Source organism: Argiope bruennichi, chromosome 4, assembly GCF_947563725.1.
Source record: "Argiope bruennichi chromosome 4, qqArgBrue1.1, whole genome shotgun sequence".
Lineage (NCBI taxonomy): Eukaryota > Metazoa > Arthropoda > Arachnida > Araneae > Araneidae > Argiope > Argiope bruennichi.
The window spans coordinates 80,038,914-80,057,893 of NC_079154.1; the positions used below are offsets into that span (position 1 = coordinate 80,038,914).

Below are 18,980 nucleotides of genomic sequence, written 5' to 3' on the forward strand. Positions count from 1 at the left end.
GAAGCATAAAAAAGGGTGAATTATTTTTTTATTTATTATAGCTTGAAAATTTTTCAGTTGTTATTTTTTCAATCAATTCTTAATAACTTAATTCTTTGTTTCAATGATCATAATATTTAAAATATATATTATAATCATTTAATATATAAAATATATAAAAGATAATGGTTATAAATGCAAGATTGTATACAAAAGATATTTTCTTACGATCTGTGAGATAGAAATTCACATTCTATTTTTTTTAAATATGACAGTTACTAATCAACTATTCTTAAAATATTCAGTAAGAATTTTTAAACTTGCTAAGCAAATAGAATCTATTAGAGATTAGATCCATTAGACAATAAAATTTTCATGAAGACGATTTCTTTTGTGGTTGTGACTTAGCAGTTAAGAAGTATAATGAAGGTTATTCAGCAATTTGAAAGCATCTAAATATTGCATCTAAAATACTTTATTTTTTTCCTACTAATTTATAGGAAGATTTCCTATTTCTTTATAGGAAATAGAATTATCAAGCTGACTAGCTTCAAAACATAGCAAAAAGAGACTAAATCGATTTTTGTTAACAATGAACTCTCCAAATTGATGAGAAAATTTTAATCACGTAAAATAGGGGAAAGATAATTAATGAACTCGAAGTGTTTAAAAACAATAGAAGTATTGATTATGCACTTATTATTTTATTATATTATATTCTAAATACTTTAAAACAAAGAAATTTTTAAAGAAATATTTTGTTTATCATTATCCTAAAATAAATCTACATATTTATATATAACACATCTTGGTGCAGTAATGAAATCGATTCAATAAATAAACAAGAAAATTTAATTCTTATATCTTCATCGTGAAATTTTGCACTAACATAAAATATTGCTTATTTAAATTATTGTTAGTTTATCCTATAAAATATAACCCTCTTCAGCGAAAACTGAATTTAGAAACCGTTGTTCATGTTATACTTTGAAAACTAATATCAAGAAAATTCTCTTATGTAAACAGTATCTTCTGAACAAAATATTTATTCTACTGTCTATCTCCATATGCCCCAGAGCAAATGATGTATGAAAATAAAAGTGAGCTTGACTGTGTGAATATTCTCAATCGATATTACGTTTCGTTTTTTATTGCATAATAAAAGTCAGAGAAATTTCATTACAACAAATAAAACTTGTAGAAATTGCATCGTAAAATGTACTACAAGCAGTAGAATTTGTAATGATATTTTTCATTATGAAATATTTTTTAACTGAATTCTGTGAAATGTTTTTATTACTTAGACTGAATTTTTTAAATAAATATTCTTTTTATTCATATAAAGCATATATGGAGCAACATAACATTTTTGTGTGTTTTATTTATTTGACTATTTTTTATAGTACACAAGCGAATGAATGTACCTCAAAGTTAATGCTTTATAATTTTTATTTTATTTTCTGATAGTTTTTATAAATAGGGAAGAAAAACAAATCTACTCTAGAATAAGTTTGAGAACAAATAAAAATGGATGATAAAAAAATTCATTTTGTCATGTTTATGTTTTTTAAAATTTCACGCCCAGGTTAAACATCGAGCTAAATTTGAACTTATTCAATTAGATAACATATTTCAAAATACTTCATGACTGTAATTTATGAATCCAATATACTTATTTGCAATTAATATTAACAATCAAAAATTCCGATAATTGAAATCTTTTTCTTTTTCTTTTTCTTTTTATTTACAAAAATCAGATTTTTTTTTTTTTTACTAAATCATGTAATTATTTGCATTAAAAACCATAGAAAAGCTTCGGAAACAAAAACTTTTTATAGTAGATGCTAATATGAAATAGTTCAGAAACAATAGTTTTAAATATTTGAAACATTAAATAATTCAAAACGTATTAGAATTATTTTTCCTGAAAAAACTGAATTCTTCTTGAAATTTAAATTTTTGTTAAGTATTTTGTTAGAATTTCGACAAAAGAACTCTGGTCATTTCCAAAAGTACTAAAATAACAAGATGCAAAGAAAAGGAAATTGAAAAGCTCCGATGGCAGAAAATGCAAATCGGAGAAATCGATTTTACTTAAGATTCACTGGAAAGTTCGAAGTAAAGAAGTCAATACGGGAGACATATTCTTTTACATTGATGTTTGGTCTCAAGAGAATGTAGTAGATAATATTTAAATGCTTACAGTTCTAGTGCTTTCTAAGAGTATTCTATTATTTTTAATCGAATCTTGATTTCAAATTCCTAGAGTATAATTTCCTTTTTTTTATTTATTTTTCTTTTTTTGAAGTAAAATCTAATTTTGATTTTACCTTCCCAAGCCATTTTAAATGGTCTGGAAATATTTAGATGTCTAATATTTTATAGATCTTTGAGAGTTTTATAGAGTCTTAGATCTTTGATACATTTTTAATGGTTATTTTTTCTGTATAAAGCTTGTACTTTAAATATAACATTACCAGTGAATAATAGCATTTCTTGTTTACATTTAAGGCATGAAAACTTCAAAAATTACCGAGGCGATGTCCTTGGGTTAGTTACTGGCAACATAAAAAAAAGAGTAAACTTTGAATTTTCAGACGCACCACCTAAAAAAATATTTTTTGGAAGACCTTTCGAAAGGATGTTTATTTTTAGAACCTGGGGGACATTCTCAAGATTATAAAATGGCGATAGATCTTTTCGCGCGTAAAATCCGAACAGCTTCTTAAGATAGCTGCATCTAAAATAGGGTGCCTCACAACATTCAAAGTTGCACGAGACCCCCACGTGATAGCCTCGGTAAACACACAAGAATTTCAAACAGCTTCAGAAACGATTTTGGTCATAAAACAACAAACTATTTGCATGCATGCAAATATATATGCATTTGACGTCTGCTTCTTCGTAAAAAGTGCCAGTAAATAAAGAGGGCACTTGTAAACAGATGATATTCTCTAACAGCGGAATATCGTAATGTTGTAAATCGTATATTTAAAAGCATTAAATTATTTTGACTTATTAGAACTATATTTACGAATCAGAAATATATTTGAATATCAGTTAAATAAAATCGGATCTAAATCCTTGTTTCTTAAGAAATGAATATTTTCATAAAATTATTGCGTATAAATTCATATTAAAATATAGCAAAATCTGAAAAAGGCCTCTTTCAATTCAATAGTTAATAGTAATATTTTCTAATATTTACAGTTTTAATGAATTTCAAAATATTAAAATGTGGTTTTATCTATTGATATGTTATATTGCTGTAACTTTAAGAATGGAGATGCATAAGGAAATATTTTTTTTTTTTTTTGAAATTCTATTATAGAAAAAAAAGTAATATTTCTAAAAGCTACAGTAAAGCATAAAGTAATTATTTATTACTGCAATAAATAATTTCAAACTGTCTATATCAATATCGCAAAAGAGAATTTTTAAAAAAGTAACTCTCAAAATTCAGCTTTAAAATCAGTACTTCATCGTATGAAAATAAATTTCCTATTTTCAAATTTTAAAAAAAGATATTCTATCTGTATTACACTGATAGCTGCATAAATGTTTAAAGATTATTCTTATTTTATTTACTACTGTTTCAATTAAAAACTTATTTATGCAAAATAAAGAAAATAAAATTTCCAGTTACTGAATTGGTTTTTCAATAATTTTGAAGAAAAATTCCCCAAATTTATGCTATGCATATATAACTGATGTCACTAAAAATAATAACTTTCACATTAAGAAACTCAAGTAGATATTAGAAATAGCTAAGAATTAGAAGGAGAAAACGATAGTTATGAAATATTTATTCTTAAAGATTTAAAAATATATAATTTTAATAGCATATTATTGCCAAATATTAATGAACATAACATTTTATCAAACATATTCATAAGGCAAACAATTCATATAAGATTTCAACTTTTGCAATACTTTAAAAGTCATATTTTATCAAAAAAATAATTTTAGAAAACTAAAAACAGTAGTAAATATCTCTTTTTTCATATGAATCATTTAAAGAGTTTTTAAATAGATTATAAGAATTTTTTAAAGAATAATATTGTTAAATTAAATCAATTAAATGGTACGAAATTTCAAAAACCTGTCTACAGTAAACTGACCTTTAACTGAATGGTATAAAAAACCCAATTATAACAATAAATCCTTGTGATAGAAAATATATGTAAAAAGTATTTGAAATTAACAGTATGATTATTATTTAGGTTAGACATTTTTACGTTTTTAATTGCAGACAGGCTTGCAAAGAAAGGAAGCAGCCTAGCGATTTCATCTTCTGCTGAGCTCACATACTTAGAACTCTTCTCTCAGGCGAAATCCTTAAATAAGAAGAATTGGATGGTACCCCCTACTCATGATTTGTATAGGGCCAATTAGCCGGGATAGTCCTTAATTCTTCCTTGTGATAGAAAAACCAACACTTGCCTGTCACCGCCTTGCCAGTGGCCACCTTAAATGTTTTTTCTTTTCTCAGGGTGAAAAATCTTACCCTCTTTGCCCGAAATGCTGCCAACATCAGGCCTCTACTGAACATATTCTAGACTGTTTGGGACTTCTTTGGGATGAAATTTTTTCTTCTCTCTTCCTCGTTTTTGACTTTCTTCTTATCAACGGATTTTTGGATTTGGTCTGACTAAATCAGGCCATGGATATTAGCAACAACAACAGACATTTTTACGATCGAAAACTTTAAATTCATCTATGTATTTGTTGTGGTGATGTTATTTATTTATTTATATTTTTGTCTGAGTCGAAACACTGGAAAAAATTTTTTTAATACATATGTAATTTATTATTACTTTTGATTCGGATTTTTCTATTTACATCTCATTTTATCTTATTTCACAAAATACTTTTACTACTTAATTGTATAAATTATAAATCTTGCATATTCATTTCCTTGTAATTTTTCAAATTTTTATTGGTCTACAATATATATCTATCCACATGCCATTCACTCAATTGCTTCTTTTGACCAACACGAACTGCAGTCGACTATTTTCTGAAGAAGATCCCAATTTTTAAATTGAAATTCCTACTGGTAGGAATCTAAATGAAATCACTGTAGATAACGATTTTATTTTGGCAAGTAAGCGATAAACAAATTAATAATTAGGTGGTGCGGAAATACAAAATCATTTTATAAATAAAATCCACGATTTAACACAAATTCGAACGTCATGAAATTCGTTGAATCAATATAGTAAATGAAAAATCGATAATTTTGCAATTTCCATAAATTTAATTCGTATTAGGTGTGTTAATAAACTCACTTGCTACTGATCTCAATTAAGATGTGTTTCTTCTGATAGTATTGAGTTCATGTCACTACCTTATTATTCTTGGAGGACTAATAAGGTACGAATATGAACCTAATACGAACTTATAAGGTACGAATATGAACCTAATACGAACTTATAAGGTAGTAATATGAATTCTTGGTATTAAATCTTGAAGTAAAGAATATTAATGAGAAAGAAAATGATATAAAATATAAAAATAATACGTTCACTTACCTATGCAGTAGGTGGTGCCAACCATAATGGAGGCGACCCATGCTGTTGTGCCTTTACTTTCACCATAATACTTTAAAAACTCATAGTAAAATATTCCAAAGGTATAGGTGACACCATCGGCCACCACGTGGATCATAAAAGAAGCAAAAACCACCACCCATCCCCATCCACCATCGGGTGGAGTGGGCATGGTAGCTTCTTCGGAAGCCTTCTTCATGGAATCTCGTTTGACCACCACCATTGTCTGAGCACTTGTTTCGTCACCGTGTCCAGGAAGATCTCATAGAGATAATTAAAAGTCTTAATAAAAGACCACCACCTTCTGCTTCACGCATATACCTCCACCTCCAAGAAGCGTTGGGAGTTCTTAACCGCCCAATTGCGTCGGCTGTAAAGGACTCCAGTGTATTAGGACCCGTTTTGGTAGCTCCTATGATTCCAATGGGAGACAATCCTGCAAAAAATATGCTCCAGTTAGTCAATTAAATATTCAATTAAAACATGAACTCTTTTTTCCTGAATAAATTTATAGTTAGTAAATGATGTTTTAGGATAAACGTTTGTAATGAACAAAAATTTAAACCAGCGAGTGGTTTCCTTAAGACTTTCTAGCTTATTTTATAATATACTTGTCATGCTAGACAACTCCATACAATATTAATTTTTGACGTGAATTTAACATTTTTATTGAATGTATCGTGTCATCCTTAGCGAGTTTTCTGGCGATTAATCCCTATCATGCGTTAGTAATATCCAAAAAATCGAATTTGGGTTTTTATGCAAATTTTTCTTAACCAATTGAAACAAAGATTTGACTCAATACTACACTTTTAGTCACGAAATTTCATACCAAATTTGATATATTTAAGTCATTGCGTTTTTGTATTATCTCGTTTGCATGTTTCTGAAAGTACAGATCGACATACGGTCAACCCGAGTTGGATTTAGCCGAAAGTTTGACAGGTGTCTACACTATATATATATATAATATGTGTACCGGATATCATCTATTTAGCTCTCTCCGTTTTGTAATTATCGGGTTAATTTATTTTCGAACAGAAGGACAGACGGACGTTTTCTGAACAGATTTTACACAAAATTGAATGGATATCTACAAATTTGTCATGAAGACCATATATCAAATTACATCCATCTGGTTCAAAGTGTTTTTGAATTATCTTTGTCACTGACAAATAGACAGACGGACATAATGCCAAAAATGTGTTTTTTGAACTCAGGGAGATCTCAAACGTGGAGATTCGTCAAAATCTCGTATATATATATATATATATATATATATATATATATATATATATATATATATATATATATATATATATATATATATATATATATATATATATATATATATATATAAGTATTAAAATCAAGTTAATAGGAAAATCAAAAAAAAAATTCAAATAAAAATTGAACAATAAAAAATATAAAAAAGAATCCGTCCTGAAGACTTTTTCAAGGGTCATACTATATATATATATATAACTGATGACATTTAGTTATTTTGTTTTCAATGAGTGATGTCATACATGAAAAAAATATAATATATGCCGAATATTTGTGTAGAACTCATCGCGAACGAAATTTAATTTTATTTAACGAAAAAAATACGAAAACTGCGATAACAGGGTTGTAAAACCAATAGAAAATTGAATATCAATCTTTTAAGCACTTTAAAATAAGGATGTGGTACTGCAATGTACGTGAATTAATAATCGACCATTTGAGCTCGATTCGATCAATAGCTGAGTAGGTAAAATAATTTTCTCTTTCATGAGTAAAAAAAAAAAGTAATGAAGAGTTATTTGTTTTCCCTTAAAGTTTGCGATTGATTTTCAATGTAAGCACAAATCCTAATCGATATTCATGCAAGTTATTTTTGGTTTGGAATTCGTGATCATTAGTACACTTGTTGAATGTACAAGTAAAGATGAGAATCTATCTAGGGACACATAGGATTGTCGGATTTAGACTATTTTTTTTTAATAAAGTAAACTGGAAATTCATTCCTACGACGCAGGGTCATTCCTACGAATGATATTTCAAATAATTTTAATAAAAAAAAAAATATTTAAATATTTCTTAAAGATATGCAATTTCTCTGGAATTGCAATTTTTTTACAGAAATTGTAAAAAATAATATGGATATTCGCTTGAAACTTTAAAATAATTTCCAAAAAAGATATCTGAACCATACAGCAGAATCCATTTATCTTTTTCATTATAGACCATTTATTTCTTTTGCATTTGTTGGGATATAAATACCTCTCTTTAGAATAAATTATAAGAATTATAGCATCACAATAATGTGAATGCCTTTCAATTTAAAATAATCCTGGATTCCATTAAATGAAAAAGAAAATTATTATTCTAATAATGCATAGGGCATTTTTGAGAAAAATCAAAAATTAGGATAACTGAATTTGAATCTAGTAAATAAGAAATTTAACGAAGAAATAATTGTAAAATATATCGTATGTAAATATCAAATTTTTGTTTCGTAGAGTTTCAGTCAACCTAATACGTTTCTTAAAGCGATACTTTAAGAAATAGCTGTATAATGATTGATTATCGGGAATTCAGTAACAGACACTTTTAGTATTTATTTTAAGTTGAGTATATCACCGTACAAGAAGACTTATTAGATACTAAAATATAGTCTTACACATCGAATTTTTCATCACCCCTTATCTCTGAGCATCTACTGAGACAACCATTGTTCGATTCCAGACTCGTGGATTGGCAAGCTCTTATCTGCTTTCGCTGCGAAATCAATCTTAAAAGAACGTGCTTCCAAATTTAGCAGACGTGAAATCGTATTTAAATGAAACATTTGCTCCATTCCAATAAAAGTGTCTACTATTCATGAAACTTAAAATAAAAATAATAAAAATAAAATAAAATTCTTATTCAAATCTCCGGAATGCGTGACATGATGAAATTACTCATCAGGTGCTTGAATCTACATGATGAATGATAGATTCTTTAAGACGAATGCATCTTTTTCAAAAGATAATTCAAGGAGTTTTTAACCCATTACTTGAATTTAACATATTCAGAGTTTAAAAGCAGTATATTTTTTTTCAAATATCAGTGCTATGTAAGAGCACATTTCTAATACGGAATATATATATTTTACACATTTCTATTACAGCATAAATATATATTTTATTTTAATATCATTCATTATTAAATATAAAAATTTGTGTCATTTCTTTAACGTGCGAGTACAAATGTCACAATATCTTAAATATATTATATCAGTCTTACAAATATCGAATTAAAGAAATTGTTTGTTTATAAATATTTTCCTTCTATGTTCCCTAGTTACTTGAATTTGCAAAATGAATCATAAATTCTAATAGAACGAATGTATCTTTTTCAAAAATAATTCAAGAAGTTTGTTAATCAATTACTTGACTTTAACATATTCAAGTTTAAAAGCAGTATATTTATTCAAATATAAATGCTATTTACGAATGCATTTCTATTAGAATTTAAATATATACTTTATTGCTATATCATTCACTATTAAACATAAAATTTTATGTTCATTTCTTTTATTTACCAGTTTAAATGTCATAATATCTTACACATATTATCAAACTGATTTTAAGCTCTGATACAAAGGCTAACTAAAACATCGTTTCATAGAGCAAATTCAATATTTCATTTCACAAAAAATGTTATATGATTCAATTTTTGAAAATGTTTGTTTTTAGGATTTAAGAAAAAGATTTTTAAAATGTTAAAATAGAAAAGGATGGTAATGTATTTTTTTTTCCTAAATCATTCTTCTAAGCAATTCAAATATAATTTATGCAGATACGTGAATTTTCTATATAACAGATTACATAAAATGTGTTCGTTTTTAGCTAGAGATAAAAATAAAAATTATGCCATTAATCCTCACACAAATTTTGGACTCTATACTGAATCGTAAGACAAATCAGGGCCTGCGTATAAGGCTCTATCTAAAACAAAAAACTATTGTATTGAGAAGTAAAATTTATTTTTTTTAAATATGAAAGTATAATCTTTCAATTGAAAACTAATTTTGTTTTAAAATAATTATTTTATGCTAAGAAATATATTAACTATTTCAAACATTTAATATCCCAGTTAAGCTAATATGTAATGCGACAATATATCGAACAATCCTAACAATTCATATATTTATATTGTACGTAAATATATAAATAACAGAAAAATGGAAGATAACTATTAATATAATATAATTATAATAAGCGTAAATATGTTAAGAGTAAACAAATTACGTTAAACAAATAATCGAATAATGCATCATTTGATAAATTATTACAGATGGTATATAATATGCGGAGATGATGCCATCGGAACAGAGATTCTAAAATGCAAACCAAATCACTGACAGAAAATAAAATGCTAGATGTTAAATACATACAGAGATTCAAAGGAATAAATGAATATCAAATATATATTCTTTTTGGAGAAAGCAATGAAGCTCTAAGAATAAAGATAGAAATTCACGAATCTTTTTTAAATGTTCAATCGATTTAATGATATATATATTATATCACCTATTCAGATTTTAATAAGGAAAAGCTCTTCATTGTATTATAAGATGTTGACACAAGTAATTTCTTTGATAGCTCTGTTGTAATAAAATTTAAAGCAAGAGTAAGTATTCGAAAGATTTCATGTTTGATATTCAAAAGCAGTCTTAATTATTCATTCCAATGAGAGTAAGGGCAGTCACAAAGTGGTAATTCAATCTTAACGAATAATAAAGTTGAATATGTGCTTGTGTGTGTGTGTGTTGGCACTACAAGTTCGATCGGCTGATCGATAGCTACCAAATATGGAACATTTATATTTCGGTGGGTGAGAATATGCTCTTAGGAGCGAGTTTTTTAAAAAAAATTTAATTAAATAGAAAGCAACCAAAATGTTGGTATTTTTCCTCGATAACCGAAGTTTTAGCAATGCAAAAATAATTTTTACATTATCTTAAAAATTTTAAAAATTATTTTCTTAATAATACGAATTTTTTAATATATAAATTAAATTTCTATTTTAAATTAATTTTTGAAAACATTTTTAGCATGTTTACCAACAAGTTATTTCAAAAAACAAACAAACATAAAAACAAAATTTAGCCTGCACGAGCCTGTTGCGCGTTTATAAATGAAAAAATAAACTTTTTATCAAATGTGCTGCTATTACGTTAACGAAAGATCAAACTGAAACATTAAATTAATTTTTACTGCATACTAAACCTAAAAAAGATTAACTTTTAACACATGTCTGTTAGAAATAAAATGAATATGAAACAAGGTAATTTTTTTAAAAAGATGCTAAAATAAAGTTTCAGTTACATTTAAAATATCCACATTATTAATTCAATAATTATGCGTTATTAAAAATAAACACAGTTAATATAAACAACATATCCACGTTAATCGAGATTTAGTAGCTAATTTCTAAACCGTTATTGGCACACATATCTAAAAAGAAAAATGTACTAATTGAAGTAAATAATTATATTTTATATGCTATGAGTTAATAAAAATTCTGAAGAATTACGAACTTTATATTTTTATAGAGACCCTTAGTTTAATATGCCATATTTAGTAAAGTATTCTTGAAGTATTAACATTTTAAATAAAATGAAAAGTCCAGTTTATTGCAATATGAATAATATATGAAAATTTGAATATTACCATTTTACAAAAATATACGATTTTAAATCACTCCATAGACCATCTTAAAAGAGGCAAGGCGAATCAGTAAATGGAATTTTCTTAAATCTTACTGCACTAGAATAAAGGAATTGTTGATTGTTCTAAAATAATGATATTCCTCACAACTTGGTCAGATTTGGTCACAGAAAGTTGAAACGTTTTTGATTTATAAGTTAAATGTTGAAGAATATTTTACAGAATATGATTTTATAATTATAAAACAAAAGTCTGTATAAAATTTAGGCTGCTCAGTTTTTTTTCAGAATGCCTTTATTAACTAAAAAAATCGTTATTTAAGTAATTTAAAATCGTTTGAAAGTGCAATTAAAAACTTAAATTTATGATAACCAGAGAAATTTTTATTGAATAATTCGTTGAGTTACTGCAAATAATTATAAAAAAATATTCCGTAATGCTTCTAAGACTTAAATTTTGAACGATTTTACACTCATATTTTTTTTTTAAATTTGTTTGTTTCAGCAAAATGAGTTTGTTTATATTAAATGAAGTTTATTTATTTCCACTACACTTTAAAGTTCAAATTTTACGTCAGCTGGCAGAAAATTAGACAGATATATGGTATAATAATGTAAGTTTTCTATAAAAAGTATGAGCTATTTGATTATCAAAATTTGAAGGTTAAAAATATTTTGCTGAAAAAACTACTTAGATACTAAATTACATAAAACATTCACTTGAAAATTTTGTCGAGCGTTAATCCAGGCGAACCAGCTGGTCGCTAAAAGATAGCTAGTGGATAATATTTTTGATATCCAGGAGAAGACTTTTTTTTATCAGATTGACAAATTAATACTGAATTTGCCAATATTTAATGTGTTTGTATTTTATCTGAATGTTCATTTCCTTATTTTTTCATAAACCAACTTCGCTACATGGATTTTTTTAGAAAAAGTAATTTCTGGTTAAACTTCTGGTAAAGATTATGCGAAATGCGGGTGAAAAGAAAAACGATTTATAAAGAAAGAATCGCATTTTCGTAAAATCTGTGGGAAGGTTAGATCTCTTTTTTTTATCGACCGTTAGCTTCCCACTTTTCTGACAGCACCGAACATGTCTGCTCTTTCTCCATCGTATAAGAAACACATCGATTAGAAGGAGAAGGAGATATTTTCACCAAGATATCATCAAAAAGGGGAAACATCGAAGCAGCGAAATTTATGTAATATTTTAATATGAATTTTATTGATATGTTTAATGGCAAGTAAATCATAATTATTTGCAAATAATAACATTTCAATGTTTCAGATTAATTTATTGTGGTAATTTTGAAATTTATTGCTAAATTATCTTTTATTATAGCTTTACTGAAACGATCAGAGCATTCCAGAACGTTCATTAATCTCATTAAAGTTCTGGTGTGTACGAAGTCTCTTTGTTCCATGTAGAAAAATTAAAAAATGAAATAATTGATTATCGATTCATTGCGCATTAAAAAAATTGTACAAATCAATTGAAATTTTAAGAAAGACTTAAAATATTTCTTCGCCTTTTCTTTATAAACCACAAAGGCAGACAAAAAAAATGAAATGTTTATCTATTTCTTTTATAGTTAGCAAATGCAGAATGCTATATAATATAAAAAATGAATTACATGTTTTTTTATTTAATTAAAAAATGGCGCAAAAAACCCTAGAATAAAAATGTGTATACCAAATATTAAGAGATGGATTAATCAAAATAGTAAATTTCAATCAAACTAATCTTTGAAATAGCATATAATAGGTTAAAACTTCTATACGATAGCAGAATTAATAATTTTGAACTATTCAATATGTGTTATGCACGACCGTAAGACGTTAAATCCTATTTAATAAATATACATCAAAAAGGCGTAAATTTCAAATTAATTATTTGTATTTCTCATTGTTTGTACCATAATTGAAACATTTTCTTTAAAATTTCATTAATTTAAGTAAGAATAAAATTAAGACAGAACTGAAAGAAAATATCGAAATAAAAAAAAGGCAATAGATATTGCACGGGAATATAAATTATCAGTTTAAAAGTTCAGATGCCTTGCAATATCACAAAATGTTACTATTAATGCTTGAAAAATTGTGTAAATAGTATAACTTCTTACCTCTAGCATAAAGCTCTGACGGGTATAAAATAGTTATAACGGAAAGCTAGCACTGTTTCTGAAATAGAGGACTACGTCAAATACAACAAAAAAACAGAAAACACTCTTTTTTTTATTTTCGATTTTGGTGAGCTGGTTGTTTGGTTCCAGAAAGCTAGTGACGTGTTATTATGATGTCATAGGAAAAAAAAATGCTTACAGAAGTCAGTTACTCTACTTCTATTTCTTCGACTATATACTTCCGACAAAAGTTACTTTTCCCTTTAAAAGTTTTTTCTATTTGAAGAATTGAGAAAGCAGCTAAATTTAATGAGCCAAACAAAACAATAAAAATTAAACTAGGTAATTTTCACTTTTCTGAATTTAATTTTAAGAGTAATAAATAATACTTTATAACTGACGAAACAGATTTAAAAAAAAGAATATTTTTTGTACCGTTTGGTTGTTGTAAAAATTTTTCAAAATTTTTAATTCATTTTTTTTATTTAATATATAACATTTTTGTAAAAATAAACTATTTTTACTCAGAAATAGTTTGCAAAAAATTACAGAACATTATTTTATAACATTATCCAATTAATATTTTGGTAACTTAGTTAATTTTGCTACCCTATTTTGCTAATTTTACTTTTGTGCAACAGTTTTCCTCTCCTCGGCCAATTGAGGATCAAAATTTGCTTGTTCTCGAATCAGTAGCAATTTAAATAAACTCTTCTCCTAATAAATACTTCATTGTAAGAAATTTACAATTTTATCTTTTCATTTTGAATTATTATATCGACATATTTTTATCAAGGAAAATATAAATTATCTCTACTTTCTTATTCACTGTTTGCATCTTATGATGTTTTCTGTCAGTATGAGTGCAATGAATTGAATTTTAAAAGTAAAAAATATTAAAGATTAAATTTTTCAAATAAAATTGGACTTTACATTTTCTTAATTTTTATTTTACCTTTAATATTTTTATGCTTTTTGCAGCATATCCAGCTGTAAATTCATTTACATCATTTTTATTTTTTTTATTCATACTTAACCTGTCCTCTATTTTTCAATTTTTATTCCATGGATTTATTTTTCTTTCACAGTTTGGCAATCAAGATTTTCCAACACTCTTTTGTGCTCGAAATAACCACTTCGTCTCATTGATTTTAGCCAAATAAATCCAAACATGTACCTCTCTCCTTTTACGAATACGTTGCACCTTGAATTTGGCATAGCTTTATAAGGTTCAATTTAGCATTCGTTTTTTGGCAACTTCACTCTCATTCATTTTCAAGGTCAATTCTGACAACATTTCACAGCAAATTTTTGGCAAACATCATATTCCAAGGCATTAATCTTTCTCCTTTCGTAAATAATTTTATTTTGGTGTCCGCTAAGAGCAATAAAAACAGTTTTTGGGGCAGTTGTTTACTCAAGGAAGCCAAATAGAAATCTTGACCTTTTGGCAAATCAACATAAAATGTTTCCCTAGCGGATAAAGCAACAAATCTCTGACGAAGAGCAATCCTAGACTCATTAAGGTTTAATTCCGCTTTTAAGTCTGTTTTTCTGAGCAGAAGTTTCTCGAAAGAGATTCTTTCTTACCAAATAACAGCTTTTAAGAAAGAACTGGGTCTAGGGAAATAGAGATTTGTGGTCTCTTTTACTACGAACTTCAATTATGAACATTAAAAGGATAAATTAATCTCTGTGTAAGAGCATTTGGTGTATTCGCTCTTTATTTTAGAATATTATAATTTATAAATTTCTTAATTTTTAAAAATTAGTGTTGTATAAAGCATTGGAACTCACAATTTCAGTTAAACCATATCTATTGCTTTCAAAAAATTATAAAAACATTATGTGTACATCTATAAAAATATTCATTAATTGAAAATGCATATTAAACACTCCTGGGAATTATGTAGTTTTCGTTAATACCATTAAATAAAAGAAAAAATAACATAGATTTAAAAAAAATTATAAGCAGGAAAATTTCTATGAATATCTAAATATAAATATTTCTCGAGATTAAAAGTAATAAGAACGTTTTCATTTCTGTTAATTACAAACCTCAAATTCTACAGTTTCTCTCAGAATATATTTAAGTAAATGATAATTTTTTTTGTTTCTTTATGTTTTTACATATGCAATCTTGGAAAGATATTTTGTTGCATATTAAAAGAGCCAGGGTGAAATAAAGATACTTATAAGTTTTATTTATTTATTTATTATTTTTGCAACTCTGATTTTACGAAATTGTTATCGATTTCTTTTTCAAACTATTAAGTTTCGAATATACAATTTGAAAAATGTATGAACCTTCAGGTACAATTTTTCTTTTTTCTTTTTATGTCTCATAATAAAAGTGTGATACAGGTTTAAAAATAAATGCAGACGACTCAGAATCATGGATCTTTTTTTATTTTAATAATCTCATCTAGGATTTACAAATAAATACGTCAGATTATTTCGACTGAAATATTCTTATGGCGACTAGAAAACCCTTCCAAAGTATCAATTTTTAAAGTAATTATCATTTGAAATTTAAATGTATAAAGCAATTATTTTTATTGCCGCATTTAAATTGCTTTATCACAAAAATTATCCAGCAGGAATTCCTAACTAAATAATTGTCATACCAAGAATAATCAAACAATAATTTTAAAAAATATGTAAAGAATTATTTCTTTTAAATTGGTTTGATCAATGTTTCTAAAATGGTGAAATATGTTTCCTTAGGAAGCAAATAATAACAAATAAAAATACAAGAAAATAGTTTAATCGATTATTGAAACAAACGAGAAAAAATATTTTGTATTAAAACAGAAAATATAATTTTCAAACTTAAAAATGAGTAATACATTTATGTCACACAAATTTATCATTAAAATGATTCCTTTCAGCAATTTTTCAGCATTCTGAAATGCATTATATGCATTGATACTAACGTAGAAAATCAGCACTAAAAGGCTATAAATTAATAAGTTAGGAGGATTATTTATAAATGTATGACAGATCTAGTTTAAAAATTGTGGAAAATTAAACTAACATGTTAAGTAATCAACATATAAACCACTTTCGTGACCTCCTTTTGACCTTGTTTCAGCTAATAACCTTATTTTTTTCCTGGACCGTTAGAATTTCACAATTCAGCATCGTCGACACACCTGGTTGCTAAATTAATAACTGATTTGGCAACACTTCTGACGCTTTGATGTAATTGTGGACAATCTCTCTTTTAAACAACTGCAGAGTATTTTGTAACGATGCCAAAGGTAAAAAACTTCTCACTATATGATGCATTACCAGTCAACTCATTAAGACAGCAAGATCTTTCATCTTAGCGTCGCGCTTTTCAAATCTTGGGAAACATTGAGACTAATCTTTTAAATTGTTCGAAAGAGAGTGAATATCGATTAGACTGCTTAGAATTAGAATTAGACTGCTTTTGCATCACACAAGAAAATGTTGGCGCAAGTATTATTGAAAATTACATTTTTTAGAAACAAAGATTTTTAGGTTTTGATATTTCATTTATTAAAATTAAAATTTTATTTGTTTTAAAAATACGTACAAATTACATAAATCAAAATATTCATTAAGTGAGAAAATTCAAATGATTAATAATGCTTTTTTTTCCATTCATTAATAATATCTTTTTACTTTCTCGTATGCAAAGTATAGAGAAAAAACAGTAATCTTCCAAAAAAAAAAAAAAAAAAAATTCGAACTTGAGACTTTGACTAATTGCCACGTTTTAAACCTTCCTGAGTTCGAAAGACACCTTTTTGGGAAATGTCCGTCTGTGTGTGACAAAGATAACTTTAAAGTGCTTTGAGCTAGACGAAAAAAATTTGGTTTACAGGTTTCAAACCAAATATTTAGACTGCTATCAAATTTTGAATAAAATCCGTTCAGAGGAAGTCTGTCTTTCCGGCTGTTTGAATATTGGTCAACCCAATAACTACAAAACGAAGAGAGCTACACTAATAAAATTCTGTACACAAATTTAATATCTTTAGTATAGAGGCTTACTAAATTATCAACGAAATTCAATAGGGGGGGGGGAGTTAACCATATGTTTGTCTGCACTTTCAGAAACATGTAAACTTAACAATGCAATGCCTTGAATATATTAAATTCGGTATGTATTTTTACGATTTTAAGTGTACTTTTCGGTCAAATTTTTGTTTTAGTTGGTTGGGAAGAACGCGTCTGAAACCCCAAATTGATTTTTGGATAATGTTGATTAATCGCTAAATTACTCACCAGGGATTAATCGCCAAACACTCGCCAAGGATCACACCATAGATTCAGTAAAAATGCCGAATTCACGCCAAAGGCTAATAGTTAGTAAATATCAAAAGCTAATGCCATACAAGGCATTCACTGGGGTAGCATCTTTATTGTAGAGTATGCGACAATGTTTTGAGGAAACAAGTCTTGCTGGTTTTAAACTGAGAATTTTGCTGCCATGAGTTACATTTTATATACAAAACATCTTTATCATCAATCAAACGTGATATCCTTATGATGTAGCAGTTGCTAGAAAAATGGACCGATATGAAGATTTTAAATGAAAAATATTCTTAGTTGATTGTTAAACAGTTGTATTCTAATGCTTTTAAAAGTGCTTTAAACGTATTGCAAACGAATTATTTATGAATTCACTACATTAAAAATTGTAAAAAAAATCTTAATCAATGAGTATTAATATATTTTTAATACATTTATTAAAATATTTGTTATACTTTAAAATTGTGATATAAAAAATTTAAAATTCTATTTCATACTTAAAAAAATAATTAAATAGTCGTTTAAAAAGGAATAAATAAAGTAAAATTACTTTCGAATCAATTTAATAAATTCAAAAGCAATTTATCTATTCAAGAGCGTATCATAATATGTTTAAAGAAACTTTCGGAATCATCTATTAAATGAATCATTGATGACAAGCTTTGAAACCATGACAGAAAAAAACATTTACAAGATTTTGTCCCGGGTAAATAGTTCCACAAATAGGACACACAGTAGCTTCCAAGTTTCGATACCTAGAATACACCTTAAACTCTACCTTCAACTCCGGAGGTTCATCTTGTTTTTCAAGGGGAAGGTCAAACAAGTAATAAGATAATTCCCTCCGACTGAGGCGGCCAGAATCTTACTCAAGCTATTTTTTTCCTCCTTTTTTTCCCCTTCAGTGGAAACGAGGAGCTAATGAAGTTAAGATGGTACAGGATAGAAGTACTAAAATTTTATTATTAGCTGAAAGTTCGCAGAACATGTACTCAGTATTGGTAATTCAATTTCTTCACTTTTTTCAAAGAAAATTAAGGAAAAAATTATAAATATCAAAAAAATTATTTAAAAAATAAATAAAAATTAAAAAAAATTAGAATTAAAAAAATATAATGCAGAAATATATATATATATATATATATATATATATATATATATATATATATATATATATATATATATATATATATATATATATATATATATATAATTTTAAAATTTGAATGAAAATTCAAAAAAAAATTACTACAGTGCAAATAAAAAAAAATGTATTGAAATATCTATATTTTGTGCACAAGTTTATTTCCTTTGCTTTTGTAGTTTAATGAAAGTATTTAT

At 26.6% G+C, this 18,980-nt stretch overlaps 1 protein-coding gene across 2 annotated transcripts in view; it reads right to left on the reverse strand.

The window, feature by feature from the left end:
- LOC129965836 (monocarboxylate transporter 14-like) overlaps positions 1-18,980 on the reverse strand; it is a 61,178-nt gene that overhangs the window by 10,356 nt on the left and 31,842 nt on the right. The window contains exons 1-2 of one of the 2 annotated variants that reach the window (XM_056080052.1): positions 13,356-13,398; positions 5,514-5,967 (exon numbers count right to left, since the gene is read on the reverse strand). In XM_056080052.1, coding sequence (XP_055936027.1) covers positions 5,514-5,754 — 241 coding nt within the window. In that variant the 5' untranslated portion in view covers positions 5,755-5,967; positions 13,356-13,398. Of the gene's footprint in view, positions 1-5,513; positions 5,968-13,355; positions 13,399-18,980 lie in introns of those variants that run through there. The other variant, XM_056080050.1, reaches the window with a different exon arrangement.